Raw genomic sequence first — 24620 nt, 5'->3', positions numbered from 1 at the left:
TGAATTACAAATTTGTTTCACTTTACGGAATAAATCAGAGATGTGGGTGGTGACTCAAGAGGCCTTGACTTTAGAGTTCAGAAGTTGTCATGAGCTCTTGTGGCAATATGACCTCAGTCCATAGCGCTTTTAAAATTATTATGACAAGAACATTTTGTTAGACGCTGGTAGCAGTTGCAGGTGGAGTAACAAGACTATATAATTAATTTGCCCATCATGGTCTGACTACATGCAATCTGCAAAGGGACTTTGAGGCAAAAATGAGCTATTGATCTCCTTTCAACCTTTTGCCCCCCCCCCCACTTGCATGGTGTGCAGTATTTCTCTGTTAGATTAATACATGACCCTACTCTGCTGTGTGGCAACTCTACTGAATGCCAACTAAATTGAATATATGCACAGTATAAGCACATTATTAAATCAAATAAGGAAGATCTGAGATTTCGACAGAGGTTCCCTCTTCAACAAAAGGCATCAGATTCAGTTGTAAAAGTGACCCAACCAGTCAATATAATGTTTTAGTGTTGATTATTCTCAAACCATTAAAACTGATTACATTACACTACTGATACAATTGAATATATCACCTCAAACTGATTATCACACAGTTATGTGATTGTCTTAATAAGGGAAAATCACGTCAATCAATTTTTATTAATAGCCTGCAGTTCACAAAATCACATCTGAGTCATTTGTGTTTGACTTGTCATTATGTACTTTTTCCGTCTTTGTCTTTTGTATCTTATTCTTAATATTAACATAAATTCAATGATAAATAAAGATCAAATCGTTGTTGTAAATTAATAAAGCTGTTACGTTGTGTGCCTATTATGTAGTCCACAGAAGTGTTGATATTCTGAGTTTTATTTTGAAAGATGAAACAGGAAGTTTTATTTTGTAGTTTATTCTGGTTAAATTGGGTACCGGGCTCTAAATTGAGACGTTAACGTCACGAGCACTCTGCTATCTGTAGTTCACCCCTGAGCTCTGAACGTTGACACAATGTCAGATAAAATGGAGGTTAACCTATCCGGAGTCAAACAAAGTAAAGGCGTGTGGCTTGTAAAGGTTTGTTCAACTGCAAATGTAGCAAAGTAACCGAAGTAGCACATTATTTCAGTACAGTAAAAAGTGTTTATATATATATATATTAACGGAATAAGTTTGTCAACTGAAGCTAAGCTAGCAAGCAATTTAACTGAACGAATTATATTAACTTACTAAATTGAGCACTGCTTGTCAGTGTCATTCTCATAGAAATAGGAAAAATTGGAATAAAAGTGATTAATTAAAACTGTAAAGAGATGTGTTTTGTTGAGTCTGTTTTGTGTGTATGTAACTAAAGTTGGATCATATTCCTCACCAGGTTCCCAAGTATTTATCTCAGCAATGGGACAAGGCCACAGAAAGGGGAGAAGTTGGAAAGATTACAATTGGAAAGTATGTGCGTAACTTTTCATTAAGAAGCCTCTAATACATTTTATTGTTCTCTTCATATGATTATCAGTATTAGAGCTGCTACAGTTAGTCCATTAATTGATTAGTTAATCTGTTAATGGACAGAAAATTCTTCAGCAGCTATTTTGAAAAGGGAATAATGGTTCTAATTATTAAAAAAATATATTTGCCAGTTTCATCTTCTCAGGTTTGAGTATTTAATGCTTATCTTTTGCATACATGATGGTAAACTGAATATATTGAGTTTTGAAATGTTGATTAGACAGAACAAGCCATATGAAGATCTTGGACTGTGAGAAATTTGACAGGGTATTTTTCGCTAGTTTCTGACATTTTATGAACAAAATGATTAATCAATTTATCAGGAATATAATTGGCAGATTCATCAACAATAATAGCCATTAGGTACAGCCCTAAATCGTATCAGTGATGTACACTTTTTCTGTCTTCTCATACACCTGACAGAAAGCAAGACAAAACAGAGGTGAGACAACTTCATATGATACTTCACAGACAGTTTGTGCAGTATACCTGTACAACTTTCGGCATGGGGGGGGGGGTTAGTGGCAGTGATTGACACATTGATAAACTGATAATCTAAGCCCTTTTCACTTATTTGGTGAATTAACAAGCACATTGATTCAGCCAGCCTGACTCTTAATTACTTGTTGCTAATGATCGTTTTTGCCAGATTATACTGCCTTTTTCCGTTGTCTTCCTATTTCTTCTTTGTTTTCATGTTTGTTCTGTCAGTGTTTGCTGCTGCACTGAACACTGACTTCTCTGGGGTATCAGTTTCATCATGTCATATTTGACCTTATGTGGTGAATAGAAGTCAGCAATGTCTTGACTCAGCTGTGTTTCTCAGGTATGTTTCAGCCTGAATGCGGAGCTGAGTGCCTTGGGTGCTGTGGGGGAGAAAGATGGAACACTGCAGGTCCCAAGGGATCATCCCTTCACTATGCACACAGTGGGTGGACAGACCATGGCTGTCTTCAGCCAGAGCGACACAGGTCAGTCTGCATCTCAACTTTTCCAGCCCCTTGCCTCTCTGTTTCTTTTGTGCTACATAATATAATCTGAAACGCGTGCTTGACAGGTTGTTAGAGGGTTCAAACTGAAATAGATTTGACAATATATGTGAGTCGTGTAATGGTCCACAGGGCAGTGTGGTTTTTCTTGATTCAGAATGAGCATGTTGCGGTTTCCCAGAAGAAAAAGAACATAATATAAAAAAGTTTGTCTTAAATCTAAAATGTAGTCAGAGTTACAAGTTTGGTTGACTGTCTTGCACAAGCTAAACCAGTTTAAAATGTCTTTTTTAATTAATTTGGATGGAGAGACAAATCCTGAAGCTTCTCTTTTGACAGATAATAGAGAATGAACTCACAGGGAATTTACTCAGCACAGTTCCATATCACATGACATGTAGCCTTAGTTCTTCCAGTTTCATAGGTTTTCTGGCTTTGCTACATTGATTGCACTTTGAAATTCATGAAAACAATGAGAGTGGCTTCTGCTTTATGGAAGATGTTTGCTGCCAGGCATGATGTGTCATACTGCTTATGAGCTAGCAGGATTGGCAGGAATTTGCATCAGACACAGAGCTTAAAAATAGCTTAAACTGTACGGTTTAGTGTCTAACAGCATGTGACCTGAGAATTACAATAGATCATGATGTTACTTTAAATGGGATAGCTTTATAGTTAACTTTCATGTAACAGAGTAATACAATAAAATGATAAGGAACTTGATTTAATTAATATTTCAAGACAATACAAGGTAAATGACAGAAAAATCAAACAGAAAAGGTGGTTAAAATCAAAGATAAAAATATTCTGTTACTTATTAAAAACTTCAAAATGTCAAGGGCAATTCTTTACCTCCCAGGTTGCCAGTGCTCAGTAACAATGAAAGTACTGGTAGGGCAGCTTAAACATGGCATGTTCTAAAGGAAAATCAGGAAAGTTATTGGTGAATTATATTGCATGATTCAACTTTTCTCAACTTTTATGAAAGCCAACTGCAAAAATGTGCTGCATAAGATGGACACAGCAGAATCATGAATTAGCTCATGCTGATAATGTGTGATGTATTGCAGAGAAGCCAGAGTTGTTGTTGACAGACAATCCAATATATTTAAGGTCCAAAATCAATGTTTGATATGCTACGATTTATGTAACAGATTTGAAAGTAGTGACTTAGTAGTGTGTTATTTGTCCATGGTGCATGTGGAGGTCAGCGAGAGTATTTTTTTTTTTCTCGGGTTAATAAGCTGTTTTTATCCCCAAGTGTTTTGTTACAGTATCATTTTGGCTGTGTTGGGGCCAAACCACACAGCATATAGATTTTACATGCCTTTCCCCAGTGTAGTCATGTGTTTAAATTCACTTCTATGTGAAGTTAACCAGCAATTTTTAAGTGGCCAGTGGCATTTATGACTTTGGTGGTTCAAATTTCAGCGCAAATGGAGTCAGTTTCCTGTAATAATCATAGTGTGAAATGGTCTTTGCTCTCTCCGGTGCCATCAGGGTCAAGCTTTTGAACTGTAAATGTCAACAAGGAGTGGACGGAACTTGTCATGACCCCACAAGTACATTGATTTAAATTAGAGGAACAGCCGAGAGAAACAGGAAACATTTAAATAATTGTCTCATTAAGCAGCTGAGCAGACAGTAAAACAAGATACAGGCAGAGAAGGAGCACATCAATTACATTACTTTTGTTAGCAGGACATCCCTTGGTAGTGGAGAAAATACACTGGAGCACTATGTTGTTTTGGTCAGTATGGTACATATATAGCTGAATCCATTCGTACTGTTAGTTAACTCCAAACTGGATGTTGTGTAAGTGAAAACGAGAAAGGAAAAAAAAAACGACACTATTTGGATTTTTCTTTTCTTTTTTCAGGCCACAAAAACGAATCATTTTCCAGTTCCTGTACAACCTTGTGTGCTCGCAATGAACAAATATATTCTCCAGTATTTTGAGGGATATTACTCAATCCTTTTAAATGTTTTGATGGAAGCTTGTATAATGGCATAGGAAAGAAAAGTAAATTAGATTAAAAAGATGTTAGTGTAGTAGATCTATTAACAATACTTCAGATGTGCAAAAAGAGTTGAATTAAACTAAACAATGAGGTGAAAGGCTCTGGAAAGCTGAATGGAGCTGCAGATTTATCTGCTTTTGATAATACCTGCTTTAAGGGGCATTTGCAAACATTTATGTGCTAATCAACTAATCAAAAGAGTGAAGAGAAAAGGAAAAAGTGAGAGAACACAGCACACATGAGTGAACAGCTGAAAATGACCAAGCAAGAGAGGTAACCTGCACTGAAACTGAGATTCAGCTGTGGAGGTTTAGTAGAGATTAGGAAGGAACTAGAGCTGCAGACTGGAGTCTTGCAGTGGCCTCCAGATATTAACCTGCGAGAACATTTAGTATAAAATACATGTGTCTGATGTATGTATATATGAAAAGGGTATTACTGAGCAAGGTAACTGGCAGGAAATTTGAATTGCTGCATGTTAAGGCTCTGACTCTCTCTTTTCACCAGGGTATATTCGACAGCCACAACGTTTATTCTATCACCGCCCTCATGCACTTTAGATGCACCCACACTTGCATGTGCGTTAATACCTCCTACATGTGATAATGGATTTTTCTCTTTCATGTTTTTTTTCCTGTTATTTCAGTCTCTTATTACTACCAAAAACAGCAACGCTTCAAAATGCTCTGCAATGATTTTTTTCTTCAAAAATTCTGTTGGATTATTGAAAAATACATCCAGACTCAAATAAAACTACTAAAATTTTGTATTTTATTGTCAGAGAGGATCATCAGTGTTATTTTCTTGTGTTTGTTAACCGTGGAAACATGGCATTCAGGAGGCGTGAAAGTCTCTTGGCTTTTATCTTAAAGGTGTCAGTGCTCCAGATGGCTGGCTTCACTGTGAAAGTGCGCGGGAAACAGAAGTAGGAATATGTCCTCAGAGATATGATGGTGTGTAGTTTCTATTTACCTGACTGACGCTCAGCTCCACCCCCACTGACCCGCAGAAAGGTGTATGGTATGATACTGGTCTCCCACTCACTTTCCTGTGGTCTTACTCTTTTAAAATACGAAAGCGTGCACACACACACACACACACACACACGTACAAAAACAAGATTCTGTGCTATCCAACCTCACTGTACCTGCACTTATACACTTGCAATGGTTTGATCTGCACTTGCGTCCTCACTTTCACACTTTTTGCCTCTCACGTACTCCGGTTTTACAGATTCTTGACGCCTCAGAAAGAGTGAGTCTACATTTTTCATTTTGAAATATTAGATTTACATGTGTGAAATCTAGTTTGAAATCTTGTCAGTTTTTACTATATTACCTTCACATATGCTCCTTGTAAAACTTATTTTTTAATTTTCAATTCAGAAGATTAATGTAGACATCAAACACAATGTTTGAAGTCGGACAAACTTCAAAAGAAGTTTTAGCTGTCTCAGTAACAAGGACATTGCCCAGTTAAATCATGAAAGAATATACCACAGTGTTAATACAATTAATGTTGTCACAATACCAAGATGATGACTTTGATACAATACCTACATAAATATCTCCATACTGATACTGAACAATACCATGTGTCTGTTCTCATTAATTGGTCATTTTTACATCAAATTTTACTAAATAGAGATCTAAAAGATGCGCTCATTACAGAGCTGACCTCCACCAAGGAGTTGAGTAATTTATGTTCAGTCTACTTTTGTGCAACTATTGAATAATCCTGGACTGGGCATGAAGTCAACGACTTGCATTTTATGTAATTTATATTTATCCACGATCTGAATCATGAAACTCAGGAAATACAGCTCTTGAGACATTTATCAAATGGGGTATGGTACTGTTTTTAACAGCAGGTTATTGCGATACTCTTCTAGTATCAGTATACCATGCAACACTAAATACAATACCACTTAACTAGAGTACTTCTGCTATGATAGGTCTCTTTCTACTGCCCTTCTAACATTACTGTGACGTTACAGTACCCCCACCACATAATGGGCAAAGCCCACAAATTCTGTGCTCATTTTCTGTTTTTGCAGAATACGAAGATAACGTCTTAATGTACCCTGCCACACCCGAAATTGACAAATTTCAGTTGAGATAATAACTTTTGTAATTTTGGATGCATTATAGGGCACAAATACAAAATCCTCCCGACGCTGATGATCCCTGATATTTCAGTTCACTTCAGTTCATTACTCAAAACATAAAATTCATAATGATGCTAGTATTGTGTTTAAGTGTCACATAGTCATATATTACAAAAAGTATGGCAGTGATATACAGTTCACATAATGGGACTCAGGTTGTTGTGTGACCAAACAGAACACAAGCATTTATTCCTCATTAAGACCTAAAATGGGCTAAGACAGCTCTGTCTGTGTTCATTTGTTAGGAAATATGTAATCCAGCTAGCCATGCAGTATCTAATACAATCTGTACATCTCAGACTCTATATAATCCATTCCTCCACCTCTGTTATACAAGTATTCAGCGAGCCAACAATAGCGAGAGGTTTCTCATGGTGACTGTCAATGATTGATATGTACACAAATGGTGTCTGACATGGCTTTTGTACTGTAAGGCTGCTAGCTAAATGTTCCTCCATTATTTCCCCTCTCGTTCTGCTTTGTTCCGGCAAGGACCAGGTATTGATTAAGAGGTTGCTAAGCAACAGGCTTAGTTGCCACAGAAGCGTGCAGAGGAGAGCAGAAAGCCAGATGTAATGTACTGCTCTGTTACAGTATACAGTATTCTTTCAGTTCCCCCCTAAAGCTTTTCACTGAAACTTTGCAATTCTTTTAGTCCTTTGAAATTACTGAAAAACTGAACAGATTGTTGTTTTTCATTTTGTCTATTTGTAAAACTTTAAAGATTGTAGGAGTTACTTTTTGAAGTATTGTGCCTTTTGAACACCCAGTTTGACACTACTGCTTTGATTATAGACATTCATTTTAAATAAGCCATCTACTTGTTGAGCTGTGAAATTTTGCATTTCCTTTTGCTGCATTGCATTCTCGTCTATTAAGCACACATGTAGATATTGACTCTAGAAGAATGCTTCATTCTTAAGGACAGATACCAAATCCGATGCTCTCTGTTCATGTTTTAGATCACTGACACTATGTATCAGACAGTGTAAACATAAATTATGTGCTTTGTTAGTTTCAAAATTGACTTTTTTGATGCCTAGACTAGATGCCTAGACTAGAATTTTGAGACCAATCTTTTAATAAAAAACTTAATAAATTAACAAATTATTACCAAGTGATGCTGCTGCAGTTATTACTTTTTTAGTTAATTAGTTTTTATGCTGCACAATTCTAGATTAATTCTATTTTTTTTTCTTCTATTTTTCTACTAATTTTCTACTACTTCGACTAAATAACAATTGGACTTGGAACATTCTGAGCTGTTATTTTACAGTGTGTGTTTTGATCACAAATGTAATGACAAAGCGTTTTGAATTCGCTAAAATCTGATTTGTACCCAATACTAGCGCCTTCTGCATAACAATGGGGGCCAAGGCTCATGGGTATTGTAGTATCTAGATCCATCTGCCTTATTAAACTGACAGAAAAAAACATATTTTTCTGAAATGAAATTGAAATAATAAAAAATGGATGGCCCTAACATATATGTAGTATTGTTGTCTTTGAGGAACATCGACAATTTCAGTAAAAGAAAAAATTTGAGGCATGGTAAACGGATTTGAATACAAGCAGCTCACCTTTTTTTTGCAACACTATCTTTAAGATATGTCCTTGTCTGTTTGATCTGTCACAGCTTTATAAAGTCACCAACTATAGTGTCACTGGCAGATACTCTGACTGGCTCAGCTGAAACAGCCATTCACAGGAATAACACCAGGTTTTTAACCACGGAGGAAAGCAGGGATGTGGGCTGTGATTCAGGGGTCTGAAAGCAGGCAAAATGTAAGACAAAGAAATTCATTAATGCTTGTGTAGTTTGTGTGAAAGGGATAAGCTGCTGTTTTCCTGCCTTGTTATTATGTAAAATCCCTGTTGTGGCGTAGCGTTATGCACTAAACCAGTGTAACTGTGCGGGCTGTTGGTTGGATCCTGGGCAGACTGTCGTAGGTGTTTTATTGAAGGAGTGTGGCTGGCTTAGCTTTGTTGGTTCATTCCAAAAGTGTGGCTCATGAATTGTGGAGGGTTTGAAGAGGAATATCTCTTGACTGGATACCTCTTGAAAAGAGTGAATTTGTAATACGACGACATTAACAACACATGCTTTCAAGACTGTATTTAACTTCATTGACAGGGATTCAGCTGGCATGTAGTGTGAATCGTTGGCATTCATCTTCATTTTTAAGCAGTTTCTCTCGCTGTACTGGAAGTTGTGCACTAATAGCTGTGTGATTGGGCTGTTTCATGTCTGACGTCAAGGAACAGTCTGGTTGAGTTGAGTTAAGGCTGTAATGCAATGCGAGGCTATAGAGTTCCTGTTGTCGGAGCACTCAAGCCTCGTGGGTATACTCACTGTCAGAGCTGGTTGAAGCTGTCAGCTTGCTCTCTGCGATCTCACAGCACCAGCAGAAATGACATGGAAAAAATACCATTCTCGAAATATCATAGGAATTTCCAGTCACCCTGGTATTTGTTTTGTAGTGTTTATTCATCTGTGGAAATTCATGTGAGCTTTGTGCTCTTTTCTAACAACCCCACCACCTCTCATTTACAGTTTCACACATTCACACTAGCAGCAGCACATTTAGAGTGTAAGAGTCCATTGTTTCTAATGTACAAATTAATTTTGAAGGATCTGACTTATTTATATTTCTCCATTGTGCACATTATTGTCTGTATTGTAAAACGCAGTTTAATTGTGTGGAATTTTATTGCCATGAACAGGCATACCTGGTTCGCAACAATGCTTACATGTGTGGCACATGTCAAATTGATGTCCACATGAATACCAGGACCCAGGGTTTCTCAGCAGAACATTTCCTAGAGCATTTTCCTCCACTGGCTTGTCCTCTTCCAGAGTGTGCATCCATCACCTTACTAAGTAAATGGAGTATAATAAAAGAATAACAGATAATCAACATTATTCACTTCATCTGTGAGGCATTTTAGTGTTTTTTGGCTTATAGGTGCATAGTGTAGGTCATTGTGCATTAAAATAGAAATGTAAAATTTATTAGTGGGTTATATTGATCATATTAATTTTATACTGTGTGTATTTTTTGTGGTTGCCGTGGCAGCAAGTTGAAAATGTTGACCTATCATCACCTCAGACATCAGTGGCAAATAGCTGTACACATTCACATTCGCTGTCAGAAAGCACCTTAAGGATTACACACACACTGCCAATGAAACACACTGCCCATTCTTTTACTTTCTGGCACCATGAAGTAGGAGAGGGTTGTAGGCTTTTCCAGTACTCAGGGAGCATGGTTTTCTATTTAAAGAGGGCTGGTAGAGGGTTTGTTGCTTGTTCTCTGGCCATAAACCCTTCTCTTACTACATCCAAAGCCTGTTGTATTTTACCAGACAACAAAAGTCTAAATTTGTGAATTAAAGATTGGTATATGCAACCAACAGGTTCCCTCAAAAGTAACTTTTTCCCTGCAGTCACAGTGAATTGCAGGGCTGAATTACTGTGCTTCAAGGCCTTCTATTCTTCTCAGAGATGCACTCTCGTTGTTGGCCAAGGTGAAAATAGAAGTGTTAGCCAGCAATTGTCTAGATAGAGAAATGTCATCTGTGTTCTCATTTCTGTTTTGCTTCATGAAATAAAGGTTTGTCCAGCCCCTGCTGTGCTCCCACACAAGAGACATGTGACACCCAGAGTAATGATAGAGGACTAAAACGTGACACTCTGTTGCCCAGAGATACTGTGAGCCTGTGTCAGTAGGTTGCTGCAAGACTACGGTTATAGGAAAGCACATTGTAAGAAAATGTGGGGAGAGTAACCTCTCTAAGTCATGTTTTCTATTAAGTTGCACATGGAAAGCGTTGAAGTGTTCGTCTCTTTCATGACCCTTGCCATTGTTCTACGGAGTTAATGGAAATGTCCTGACTCCTAACTGTGAATACAGTAATTTGCATACATTTTCATGGAAGTCTTTTGTCCCAGTTCACAGTTGATGGTATTTTTGTCATGATGTTTAAGTGTATTTCAATACAATCAAAGCAGCCACACAAAGACAACTATAGACCATGGTGAAACGCTGTGATTTTACATTTTTCCTATAATTTTACCTGCATCTCTTCACTTGTAATTTCGTAAGGCAATACTGTTGCTACAGTTCGCAGTTTGCCAATCTATGTTTTTGTATAAGAGAATTGGAGAGCTTTTCCTGTGTTTTATTTCCCTGCCATTATTGCTGCGTTTCAAAAGAGGAGTCCAATTTACTCTAACAGCCCATTTCTGTATTTAAAATCCAGAAAACTCGGCTGACCTCCACCAGTGGGTTTTTAGAGGTAGATTAGAGTTAGCTATTTGCTTTGTAGGGAGTCATACACAGTGACACATTAATAAAAAGTATCACATTATTGTTAGACCAGTGCATGAGCTGGCTGGAAACTAAGACTGACACTTTATTAAAAATATAATAATGGCTTGTCAGAGTTGTCCACGATATGATGGTCGTTCCTCCGCACACAGGTCCATATGTTTGTATTACTTTTGTGTGAGATGTCTCAGCAAGAAAATTGTTTTGTGATGTGTGGGAGGCTTTTACTAAACAGTAACAAAACCTGCCTCACTCACCCTTAAGGCTGCTCACCCACCATTAGTCTGGTTGTCAGTGTTCAGAGTTTTAGCATTGCTTTGTCCAAATCAGGCCTAAGCTGAGTATATTTTCTTCACATTCAGCTCCTGAAGATAAACCCCAGCTGCTACCGCCAAATAGAGCAGAGAAGAAAAATGGAAAGCTGCATGATTAATGCTACATATTGAACATCGGGCTCTGTCTAAGAGGTTAGGTGTGAGATTGACAGCAGCTTCCAGTTAGTCATAATTCAGGTTTGACAGACAGGTGGGAGACATAGTTCAGACAGGAACATGCAGCTTTTTCTCACAAATTAAAATGGATCATAACAGTGATAATGTCCTCTTGAGAAACAGATGTATGTTAGCTGGTGTGCTGATCAGTACTTACACTCACTTACTTGCACTGAAGGCCATGGGGCAAATGTTTGATATTTATTGCCTCCATCCCTCACAAAAAAAATAATAAAATAAAATAAAAATAATAATAATTTGGTGGTGACCCATATTCTCCTTTTTTAGATACCTGTTATCTGATGAGATTGAAGGGTTCTTTCACACCTAACCTGTTTGGTTCAGTTAAAACAAACCCTGATGCATTTCCGTGTTTAGTGCAGTTTTTTTGGGTTGATGTGAAAAATGGAAATCAAACCCTGATGCAGACCAAAGAACTGGACAACTTGACCGCTTCCAAGCAGACTGTGGTGCGGTTGTTTTGTGGTCCACAGTATTCATGTTGACTGTATGTTGAATTTTGTTCCCCAGCAATTAGGTTCAGTCTGTTGTGTGTTGTATCAGAGACATAAATTATGGGATGAAAAAAAACACAACATTAATAACATCACTCTACAAATATTGGTATTGGCATTGATTTTAATTGATGAATTCATTCACATGGATACACATAATGCACACACTGTACACCTTCTCAAACTGTTGCAACCTCTGATGTCATGTTCTGTCAAAGCGTGTTGATTACCACTTTCACACATAAAGTAGGAGGGTGGAGGGCAGGTAGGCTCTGATTTCTTCCTCCACCTCGTTCCATCTCTTTGCTTCTGCTCTCCTGGAAATCCTACTCATAGCTTTCTGTCTGCGGCTTGCTCTTTACTCCTTGTGTTGTCTTTATTTATTTTCTATTTAATTATTTGTTTATTGCAGAAAATAAATCAGTAACTACTTTGTATTTTTTTAAGCAAGAATGCCAAAAATTAGTGTTAGCTTGCTCAGTGGAGATGATTTGCTTTGCTATAGTTGGTTGAACAGAACAGGCAATTTGAATGACATCATTTCAGGCTCTGGGAAAGTGTGATTGATATTTTTCATCATTCTATACATTTTACAAACATTTTGTACATCAAATGATCAATTGAAAAAATGGTTGGATTATTATTATGATTTTATAATGAAATAATGGTCTCAGCCCTACTGTCATGATCCATATCACAGTTAAATCAGGAAACTATTAACTATTTTCTCTTCTTTTAAAAGGATTTTGTCTATTCTGTCACAGATTTAAATTGGAACATTATACTAGTAGTTTATGGTAAGAATGAATTCATTATAATGCATTGTTTTAAGAATATACCATAATCACATGTAATTTTCTTGATACAGAAAACAAATTACCTTTTCTTTGTCCAGTTGTAAGATATTGACTGAAGATGATTTGTTCATAGAAAAAAAAAAAAGGATTTCCCCTCACTTCACTTCACAAGTCTTCAGGGTTGAGTCGGGGAACAAATGATTCACACTTTTTTTTTATGCATAAATGCTGTTTCACAGGCTTTTATACCTAGAGGAAAACGTACAGTTCTTGAGGGAAAACTTGGTTTATGGATGTCTAGTATGAAAAAGCTCAGATTTAATGTATCAGCTACTGGCAGCTTCAATGTAAAAATATCTAAATTTATAATTGCATGAAAACAACTCTCTATACTCACTGTTTCGTTGTGCCCCCTGCCTCTCTGCATCTGTTTCTCATCTCTTTTTTTTTTTTGTGTCTGAATAAGGGTTGCTGCTGCCTCTTTTGTCTGAGCTGAGAGTGGAAGTGGACGGCGCCTGACCTCCCCTCCTCCACTTCATCACCTCGTCTCTTTCTCCCCCTCCTCCTCCTGCCATTGCCTCTCTTTCAGAAGTTGAAAGATGAAAATCTTAGGTATGTTAGTCATTTTCTTGGCAGGCGGCACCACACGACTAAGGCATCACGATAAGGAGGGGTGTGTTAGAGAGACAGAAAGCAGCTTGCTGAGCGTATGATGTAGGAGTTGAGTTTGCCTGGCAACAGGTGAAAAGAAAGAGATAAGACTGTTGATGGTGGTATGGTTTGAGCTTTTGTCACTGCTGTTACCACCGCTCTTCTCTTTCTCCATCTGCTCCATCTGCCCCCCCTTTGTCATCCTTTGCTTGCTTTTGATGAAGTGTGGATCACTTTTACCTGTGACTTATAAGTAAACAAGTCACCATCATAAAAAATGCATGGAGCTGATCTGCAATTAAAAAGGCCTCAGGCTTGATGTTGTTGACAGTTAAGTATCAGTGCTAGGGAGGACATCTGAACAGCACAGGTTCACTGACTCTCCTCACATTTTGTTTGCTGCACATGGTGTTACATGTGCATTGTATGTTTGTTGTCTGTCTTTGTGAGGAGCGGGCTTTGGATGAGGCTCGCCTGATGTCAGAAGGTGATGTGGGTGTATGAGTCATGATGGGGGTGGTAGCTGCTGGGCTGGCGGTTTGGAGCAGATGGTTACAGTCGCCATGGAGGGGGATCACACTTAGAGGTAAAGTGAGATATGCTGTTCATTCAAAGGTGGCTGATTGTTGTTCTCCACTAGGCAACTTACAAGGCAACTCTGCATAGTTGAAGTTCCAGCAAGAGGCAAATAAAATTGTTTAAAAGAGGCTTTTTCACTGTGGCAGCAATAAACTCTTGAGGAGATGAATGCATTTCAGTGTTTGGAATTAATACATTTAAACATTTCCACTCCCACCAGTTTCCATAAATGGATCTTGACGCAGCCGTGCTTCACATTGTTTGGACATAAACCAGCTGAGATTTGTTTTGCATTTGCTCTGGCGCTGGCAATGTCATCCACTGCCAAAACAGCTTTTTCGGCCTTAAACATAGCCACTGCACCTTTATATAGTGTTTTTTTTGTGACCCAGTATAATCAACCAAATAATTTATGACGTGCTTGGTGAAATTTATTTAGTTAGGGGTTAGTAGGGTTATTTTGGATTATGTCAGCTTGGGCAGAAACCTTGTGTTTCAAACTGGGACATAGTTTTTGAAAGATGTGGGCATTCACCTGGCATTTACCTGGCAGGGGAAGTCTGTTGAAAGATGCAATTGAGTTGCATTATAGGAAATGTGGGATTCAGCATTTTGTATCTTTACTCACAATAGACTAAAAATTGTTATATCTCTGCCTCTGTGTGTTGATATTGATCCCTTTTTTTTTTTTTTTTTTTTTTTTTTTTTTTTTTTTTTTTTTTTTTTTTTTTTTTTTTTTTTTTTTCTTTTAAATATGTCTCTGGTATATTTGTGGAAGTGCATTCATTACTGGACTACTCATTTAATTATGTTGTTTTCTACTAATTTCTTCTAATTCAGGGAGAGATATTTTAATCTTCTTTTCATTAGATTTGTATTAGAATAACATGATTAATCACTTATTTATTTACTGTCTGTGCCACTGTCTGTCATTATTATCAACACTAATTGTAAATAATTTTGTTACATCTAGTCTATGGTACATATCCTTCTTACTTGATAAAATCAAAGCTGTGGTGGGGAAATACTTTAGTTAGACAAAGACAACTTTGTTCCTATTTTTTTTCTGTCTGAACTAGTTCATTGAGGATATCAGAAGCTCAGGGCTCCCTGCATCAACTTAAATAGGGAAAATATTCATCACAAAAACAAATCAGTAGAGGGGTATAAACATATTGTCCACTAATTCAACTCATTTTAAGAGTGAGCAGAGTGATGACACACATCAGAGTGCAATGCAGAGAGATAAAAAGAAATCCTCCTTGAGGGAAAAGGGCAGCATTTATCTCACAGACTGGCCTATTTTATATATCTTTACTGGATCTGGGAGGATTTGATAGCACTCCCTAAGTGGAGTTGCTGCTTGCTAGTGGAAGCGAGCCACTACCACTTACTCTTTTAAGAAGCTGGTTTTCGGCTCAAACATTGTTGCATGACGATTGCGAGTGTTGTTTTTTTTACAGATTAATTTCATAACGACTATGACTAATGTAAGTATAAGCCAATACTGTCAGACAACAAACTTTGTCAAGCTAGAAAAGGTGATAGTTCCTGCAGGATTCCTGTAAGACAATCGGTTGACATTTTTGATAAGTGATTATTCTTTAAGATGAATTCAGAAAGTCCAATGCCAGATTACTAAAAGTTCAATGCAGTTCATCACTTTAAAGATGAATTTTACACCAGGCAGAGAAGACTTGTTTTAATGACTTTTTCCCCAACACTCACTGTCACTGTGGGGGTATGATTAACTCTGTTACACCTGTAAACAGTGATGTCAAAATGACAAGTGTTGACTGTTGTGTTTAGATTTTCTCTAGTTGCGGACCTTGCTAGAGATAATTTAAAAAGACAGGATCAGCAACAATAAAAGTCATGGGACAAAGTGAGAAGAAGATTTCACCATCTAGTTTGGTCTGGCTTCAAATTGGACTCTGTTACATCCTGTGGTTTATCACAGGATGTAATAGAGCCCATCCTTCATTCTTCTAATGTGACCCAAAATATTTCCAAACCAACAGAAAGGCATTATTTTTTGAGTATCATAAGCTATAAATTTTCTTTCCTCTATTGAAATTCATAGTAAGAATATAACACAGACGTTTCCATATAAAACACTTAGAAACAATGGTTTCAGTGTCATTTTTATTTGTAAAATATTCACATTGAAAAGTAATAGGCATTGTTGTGGCACTGGCTTCACAGAGGCTCACAGCACTAACAAACACACAGTTTATTTAGTGCACATGCATCATGCTAGATTCAAAGCCCTTACAATATTCACGGTTCTTTGCACTTAAACTCAACTTGTTGACATAATGGGAGAAACAGTTTCATGTTGCTTCGGTGTGATTTGGATGTGAAGTTTGTTAGTACAACCAGAACAACATCAGTGCGCTGTTTTTTTTCCCTCCAGGCGCCAGAGAGGCTAATAAACTAAACACAAGCTATTAAACCAGCTAAACACAGCACACATAGTGTATAGCAACACGCACACACACGCACAGATTGTAGTAAAAGCTGAATGGCACAACAGTGCACATCACGGCTGGTTTTGAGGGCTTTTGCAGCTGTTGACAAAGCAGCAGAAGCAGTTCTCATACAGAAACAAATCCACTGATAAAGCTGTCGATGTTCAGAATCTCAATTTGATCCCTTCTATGGAAGGATTCACAGTTGGTTTGTCTTTCACATTACAATTACTTTTTGTATTACATCTCATCACATTCAATTTAGATACCATAAATGCTAAATTGATCTGGATTATTCTATACTAGCTTACAAAGCAGTGCAAAGATTGATGTCAACATGCCATTCTCTTGATAAAAATCACCCAAAACTTATCAAATCATATTTTTGTAAGTCAACATTGTGTAGTAAAGATATGAAGACTGTCCTGTTAGACAGTACAATCTACCTGTTTTTCTTCTCCCACCCATGACACATTACATATTACAGGATCTTCAATCCAATGCCTCACATTAGCAGGGTGGATATGGAATCAGGCACTACTCTTTTCTCTCTCTGCCTCTCCCTCTCCTCCTCTCTCTGAATGCTTCCATCCTACTTGACAAAATGCAACGCCTCAGCCGCCACCACAGAGCCTTTGCTGCTGTCGAGGCTGGTGACCAGCTTGAAGCCTGATCTCAATGCTAGCATCACTGTCTCTAGTTTCAGACAGTCAAGCGTGCACAAGAATGTGCTGTCCTCCTTCAGAACGAGCCGTGAGCCGGGCTCCGACTTGATGAAGTGTCGGAACTGGATCACGTTGGATGACACCACAAATTCTTCCGGAAAGCCATCAAGGCGGCTCTTGGAGATCTGAACCAGCCGCCCTTTAACCTTGTCGATAAAGCCGGGGTCACTGCAGTACACCTTGAGGCCCTGCGACCTCTCATGGCTATCTGTCACCTCCAAAAAGGCAGGTTCTCGCTGGGCTGCCCTCTGACTTTCCCAGTCGACCACTGCCTCCACCAGTTCACTCAGATGGTAAAAATTGGCCTCCCGTCGCAGGAGGGCCGCCTCCCGGAAGTCGTCAGGTAGCTGGAGCTCTCCGGTTCGCAGGTAGTTGAGCACATGGCGAAAAACTGGACCATCTCTATCAATGAATGGGTTGCCCATGGAGTCAGTGTGCTGAACTGGCTTTTTACCGTTGGCCAACTCTTCTAAAAAGGACCCCTGGTGCTTGGCAAGTGTGGTCCGGTGGGCAGTGTACAGAAACCCCCCTACGTTGAGGGTGATGGTGCCTGAGGAGGGCTTCTTGAAGCTCTTGCTGGGCTGCAGCAGGTCTGGGTTGATGTGCCTCAGTTCACTTTCCATCCTTCTGAGGTTCCATTCCATTCTCCAGTCACCGTCTCCAGCCTCGACCCAGCCTCCTCAGAGCTGGTGTTTGCGTGTGTGTGTGTGCAGTACAAATCAAGCTTCTTTTTTCACCCTCTTTTGGATCTGACTGTGTGAGTATGTGCTACTGCTGAGAAAATGAAAAGGTGTTGTCAGCTGTCGTGTAGTGAGAATGAATGTGTTTGAGACCATGTGATGGTGGATGGGTGAGTCCTGTCTGGCAGAAGAGCTACAGTGAACTAGGAGCAGAAAACAGACTGGCTCACTGTGCCGCTCGGTGTCCCTCCTCTTCTCGCTTCTCTCTCTCTCTTCTCTCTCCCTGTCTTCTCTCTCTGTCTCTCTCCCCCTCAGGAGTGGGTGGGCACACACAGCGTCACATGCAGGGAGGAGAGAGAGTGAGCAAACAACTGAAGACTCCAGGAGCTTTTTTTCTTTCTTGCTCTCTTTCCCTAATTATCTCTGATAAAAAAGGTGTGGAGCTGAGCTCTAGCAATTAGCACACACACGCACACATGCACACACACCCACACTCCCTCCTGTCACCAGATGGAGGGAGGGTTGCTTCCATCATTTTTGGTGTGAAACTGTCGCAGCTTGTTTCAGTCTGAATATGAAACTCCTTTTGCAGCCAAATCCATCTGTTTACCACACAGCACTTCATGTGAACTGGAATCTGTTTGAAAAGGAATCCAGTTTAATTCAGGGGTTTACCGGCATGCTCTTTTTGTGTCATCTCTGGTTATGACAGGGAGAAGTAGCCTGCTAGTCTTACTTATGTAAATGAAAGCAACAGGAAAATGCATTTATGTAAATATCCTGTTTTCCTTTTTGCAGAGTAACAAGCAGTCCTCTGTCTTAGCAAATGTTGCCTGTGCATTGATTTGTGTGTGTGTGTGTGTGTGTGTGTGTGTGTGTGCGTGCGCATACATGCGCTGGCTTTGGGCGGCTGTGGAAATGGACTAATTACAGTCGATGGTGGTCTGGTCATGAAGGACAGGTTTTGAATAATACCCCCCCCCCCTCAGGGAACGGCACTAGACGGGTAATTTGGTACTAACGACTCATTCCACTACTGTGTATGTGTTTTACGTCACTGTGTCTCTGCTAGTGCAACTGCAGATGCGTGCAACACATTTCATGTTTCATGTTATGTGTAGTGCTGCGTAAGATAGATACACAAACATCCATCTCAAGAAGAACAAGGAGCAACAGATGAGCTGGCCTCCCAGAGTCCTGATCTCAATGTCATGGAAGCAGAGAGAGTAATTGATCTCAAAACTGAAGAAATTATCATTTTAATGGCTAGGTAGATAGATAGATAGATAGATAGATAGATAGATAGATAGATAGATGGATAGATACTTTATTTATTTAAATGAATGTGTCCATTAGCTCATTGTTGATAATAATAATAATAAAAACAGTTAATAATAAATAAACAATAATAAAGATTAGTCCACTTCCTTTGGCTGAGGTGTTGTATAGCCTGATAGCAGTGGGAACAAAGGATCTCCTGAACCTCTCTGTTCTGCAGCGCAGGGAGATGACACGTTTGCTGCAGCTGTAGTTGCTTCTCTGTCCTGACAGAATCTTATGGAGAGGGTGGTTGGTATTGTCCAAGATGGCCTCCATCTTACATTGCATGCGTCTCTCCATAATAGTCCTGAGTGAGTCCAGACTCCTGCCAAGCACAGACCCAGCCTTTTTTACCAGCTTGTCCAGTCTCCTTGTGTTCATGTCGGACATGCTGCTGCCCCAGCAGATTGCAGCATAAAAGAGTACACTGGCCACCACTGCCTGATAAAACATGTGCAGCATTTCACTGCAGACGTCAAAGGACCTGAGCCTCCTGAGGAAAAAGAACCGGCTCTGCCCCTTCCGGTAGATGGCATCCATGTTCAGGGACCAGTACAGTTTACTGTCCAGGTGCACACCTAAGTATTTATAAGTGTGCACCACCTCAATGTCCTTCCCTCAAATGTTGACTGGCTGAAGGGTGGGCGTAGACCTCCGAAAGTTGATGACCATCTCCTTGGTCTTGGAGGTGTTCAGAAGGAGGCAGTTCTTGTCGCTCCATTCACTGAAGGCCATCGTCAGATCCCTGTACTCCTCTTCCTGCCCATTCCTGATACGCTCCACAATAGCTGTGTCATCCAAATATTTCTGAATGTGGCAGGACTCAGAGTTGTATTTAAAGTCTGCCATATACAGGGTGAACAGGACTGGAGCCAGAACAGTCCCCTGTGGAGCCTCAGTGCTGCTCATCACTGTCCCTGAGACACAGTTACCCAGCCTGACGTACTGTGGTTGTCTTGTCAGGTAATCCACAATTCAGGATGTAAAGCAGGGATCCACCCCCGTCCCATCTAGCTTGTTTTTAAGAATGGGGAGCTGGATGGTGTTAAATGCACTTGAGAAACATAATCCTCATGTAACCACCTGGCTCATCCAAGTAAGAATAGGCCCGGCAGAGCATGTAAAGGACGGCACCTGTGGCTTCAGAAGGTGAAGCAGCCGCTCCAGGGTCTTCATTACGTGTGATGCAAGGGCCACCGGTCTGTAGTCATTTATCTCAGCTGGTCATCCTACTTTAGGGACCGGAACAAGACATGATGTTTTCCACAGGACCGGGACCCTCCGTGTTTGTAGGCTTAAGTTAAAAATCCTCTGGAGAGGCTCAGCCAGCTGGGCTGCACAGTCCTTTAACAGCCTCGGACACACACCATCCAGGCCTGTTGCCTTTACAGGGCGTAGCCTCTTGAGCTCCGCCCTCCCCTCCTCCATTGTAAAGGACAGGAGACTTGACCTCAGTGTAGAGGGAGTTGCAGCTGCAGTGTCAGGTTGTGAAGGAGATGCCGTAGGAGAAGCTGCAGCTGAAGCAGTGGGAGAGAGAATGGGTGAGGCTGTGCAAAACCTGTTGTAGAACAGGTGGAACTCATTGGCCTTGTCCACATAACCTTAATGTTGCCTGGCTGTAGTAGTGAATGATATGTAGCATAGTCTGCCAGTCTTGTGTTAGTATTGTATTAGCTAGCATGAGATGCTTTCTATGTATCTACTGGGAGTGTGAGTGCTTGTCTGGCCGCTTTAGCAATCACACAGTGAGTTAATACATTTTTTAAAAACCTATTATCAATTTTAAAAAGACCCCTATCTTTCCATCAATGTTTTTCTACCTTATATCATGCGAGTCACTTACTAACTGCAGGTTTCATAGGTCGTTGGGTACCACATGCTTTTTGCCATGTTTTTTTTCATGTTTCTTTGTGTTTGTATTATGTAAATTACAAAAATCATGAGGGAAGAGGTAGAAAACAGCACAAAATACATGCTCTTATGTTAAATTCACTGTACTGTACAGTATATTAACTTGCACATTAAACCTGCACACTAATGTTTGTTGTTTATGTATGTCTCCAACAACTCTGCTGCAGAAATATTTTCGTGCAGATGATTTGTAACCTACTTCAGATATTTTTTTACACTAGAGAATCAATGCCAGTACATTTGCATTCCGTTTAATGGGTAGAACCTTGAGCATATCCCGGCTCATGGTGGGCGGCCGTCTGCCTCAAGCGGTTGTATCTCGTTTTACATTTTAGATTATTTCTAATTTATTTGGAATGTTTTTTGGTTTTTTTTACACATCTTCGTTCAAATTACCTTAATAAATCCAACCCATATTATTATGGGTTCCCTAATTTGTAGATTTTTAAACAAAAAAAAAAATAGAAGTGTGGAAAAAGGTCTGGACTCTAGTACAAGCGCTTGCAGAATCATGAAAAGCTGGACAGTTTGAAATTAAAAGAAAAATACTCATTGTCCAGAAAAATACCGACCCTTATTTTGTACCTTATCGAAAACCTGTGGACTTGAAAACAGTTGCTTGATGTTGTGACCATGAATCAACAAAGGAGCTATACCCTTTTGTCTGGCTGCCAAACATGGATGCTTCTTCACTTCACTCATTGTTCAGTAGTTGTACAGGCTGGTGATTAATCTTTCTGTTTGCTGAAATCACACTTACTTCTACCACGACACTTAGCAAGAAGAAGAAGTGTCTTGTGTTGAGAAAAGCCCTGTAACTGTACAGTCTTGGTGATGCTCAGGTCTGCCCTCTTGGCACCAACGATCTCGCCTTTCAAAGTCTGTTAGATCTCACTTGAGGGGTCCGTTCAAATGCAAAGTAGGTGTGGAAATGAAGGTGCTTTTATTTGCACCTGTTTTTTAGCAACAGAAATGAAAAAGGAAGAAATGTTTATATTTTTCTGGACCCATTCTTCAAAGAGTCTAAAATGCAGGCTAAAATGACCCTATTCTGAAATATACAGTATGTATTTCTTAATAGAACATATTCAGTGAGATAATTGTACAGTCATTCCAAAACACGCCTCAGAAGGTGGCCTCCTCTCCGACAGACAACTCATAATCAAACTGAGAGCTCCTCAGTGCATAAATTTGCATTTAGAATGAGCAAAATACATTTTACAAGCTTTTATTCTTAAGCTTGTGAGTACGATGAAAAGTGAGGGATTTTAGCTATGATCTTTGATCCGAAATGTTACCTTTAGCAGTATGATAAGTTTTGTCCCAGATCACATAACGTACACACAAACATGTTTGTTTTTGTTTCGAATTAGACCAAAATTAGCATTAAATTAATGAGATTCTGTGGACTGCTTATTCTTCTTAACAAAAACAGTTAGCAACAGGTGTGTTACATTTGTGCAAGATGTTATCATCCAGTTACACATCAGAGCTATTGCAGAAGAGTATTGGGAACAATTGAAGATTCATTTGAACTGAAATGGACTTCAAACGCAGTGACTACAGTCATATTTGATACTCAAATGCTGCTTTTCTTTCTGTGGCTGTGTGTGTTTATCTGGGAGAAGTCCCAAAGCGACAGCTCTCTGCCTCTGCAGCGATTTTCTAATCATAAGTGATTAGTGGTATCATCATCAACAACACTCGATTGGAATTGCAAACGAGGCCAAGATGCAGCAGAGAGGATTGTGGGAGGTTTGACCTGCTTTCTGCCTCCTGTTCATTAAAACCGGCTGATTGAGGAAGATTGTTATCTTCAAAGTCAGTGAGAATCTGTTTGTCACAGCTGTTGCGTCTCTTTACTGACAGCGCAGGACATTTGAATTAAATTTCCCAAAATGCTGCGAGCAAGGACTCTCCTTCTCTCTTAAAGGTGGTGAATTATTCATAGAGCTGCTCTTAGAGCTTGTGGTGTAACACGGAGCCACTGACTGCTGTGAAGCTGGCATGGCAACCACTTAAAATAGGGAATTGTATGAGCTCTGAGCTGTCAGTCTTTTTTTGCTTAATTCATTATGGAAGTCTGTCTACTGTATTGTATTGTTGTGTGTGTGTGTGTGTGTGTGTGTGTGTGTGTGTGTGTGTGTGTGTGTGTGTGTGTGTGTGTGTGTCTCAGGGGTAAAGTACTCTAACCCAAAAAGTTAGGTATGATGTCACAGGTAAAAGTATCAAATACAACTGTAGCGTTAACGCTATATTTAATGATTTACTCTCGTTGAAATGGGGCACCAGTCCTCTAGGAGGACAACAATGAATTACTTCATTGCCAAATTTATCAATCTCATATCGGAAGCCATGACTTCTCGATTCAATGGATCTCCAGTCTCTACGTCAAAAGAATACGACAGGACAACAACTGGGTGTAAATAAATGAGTTTATTTAACTAAACTACTATGTACAGAGTAAATGCAAGGTGTAATAATCATAAAGATGAAAATAATATAATGAATGAGCAGTGTGATGAGTTGCTAATGGTGGGAGAGAATATGTTATGGCTATACACTATGACTATACAGCTAATGATGCTACATCTAAGAATTAGGTTTGATGATTAAATATTGCTATATTTCGACATCAACCCAGTCATGAGCAGAGTGTTAAGACCGGCCTACTGTGAGTTGCGCTGTAGCTGAAGACCCTCGGCTGGAACTCAGGCGGCTGTGGTTGCCGTGGTAACCCTGGAGACGCGGGGTCTAGGTGGATTCTCCTGGAGGCCGTGTCCCGTTATCACGATGACGGATTCTGCCGGTGTCTCAGCAGTTCAGCTCTGGTGGAGTTTGCCAGGAGACTTTCTGTCTCGGGCCCTCTTGATTTCTGCTCGGCTTCTCTGCAGGAGGTCGTGCAGATGTTATCTGCTGGCGTCTCTTGCGGGTTGATGTGAAATAAACTCTAATGCTCTTCACTTTGGTTGGGTAACTTAGAGGAGACTGGCGTTGACCAGATGACTCTAAAGTTGTCAAAATCTTCAAAAAGGGAAACTTGATAATGATTAAAAGTTACGAAATTACTCTGAGGCACTTGTGTTGCTTTGGTTCAGTTGGTCTTGACTTGGCTTATAAAAATAAAAGATCGCGCATGTAGACAAAAATCATGTTACTTGTAGCTTGTGGCAAAGAAAAATAAAAGACGCGAAAAGTGCAAAATGACTAAGAGCCATGAGTTTGTGGCTGGCAGCTTAGAGCTAAGAGTTTACATGGCTACAGAGCCGGGCTTTGAGCCGGGACTCGCTTCTAGTTTCTGCATTGTTTCTCGCTTCTCGCATCTTCTTGTCGTCCTGATTTAGGCTTAGGCCTGGTTTTGGCTTCTGAACAGGCTTAGAAAATAGGCTTAGAAAAAGGGGCTTTTTGGCAATGTGTGAATGGTTCACGACTGTTTTATCCCCTGGGGGCTGGCGCATGTTTCATGGGCGTC

The 24620-nt window shown here is 39.6% G+C and overlaps 2 protein-coding genes across 3 annotated transcripts in view; one reads left to right on the top strand and one right to left on the bottom strand.

The window, feature by feature from the left end:
- Positions 1–966: 966 nt before the first annotated feature.
- The window catches only part of LOC111652387 (general transcription factor IIF subunit 2-like), a 41128-nt gene continuing 17474 nt past the window's right edge, over positions 967–24620 (top strand). Inside the window, exons 1-4 of one of the 2 annotated variants that reach the window (XM_023402636.2) lie at positions 967–1068; positions 1367–1440; positions 1924–1942; positions 2327–2471. In XM_023402636.2, coding sequence (XP_023258404.1) covers positions 1003–1068; positions 1367–1440; positions 1924–1942; positions 2327–2471 — 304 coding nt within the window. In that variant the 5' untranslated portion in view covers positions 967–1002. The remainder of the gene's footprint in view (positions 1069–1366; positions 1441–1923; positions 1943–2326; positions 2472–24620) is intronic. The other variant, XM_023402637.2, reaches the window with a different exon arrangement.
- Positions 16179–18180, bottom strand: kctd4 (potassium channel tetramerization domain containing 4). Its single transcript, XM_023402635.2, has one exon. It carries the CDS (start codon positions 17879–17881, stop codon positions 17105–17107), a length of 777 nt encoding a protein of 258 aa, XP_023258403.1. The 5' UTR covers positions 17882–18180; the 3' UTR covers positions 16179–17104.

This window comes from Seriola lalandi, unplaced genomic scaffold (assembly GCF_002814215.2).
Source record: "Seriola lalandi dorsalis isolate HSWRI2012SDOR001 ecotype SW California unplaced genomic scaffold, Sedor1 jcf7180002053973, whole genome shotgun sequence".
Taxonomy (NCBI): Eukaryota; Metazoa; Chordata; class Actinopteri; order Carangiformes; family Carangidae; genus Seriola; species Seriola lalandi.
This window is presented reverse-complemented; position numbering and strand designations above follow the sequence as displayed.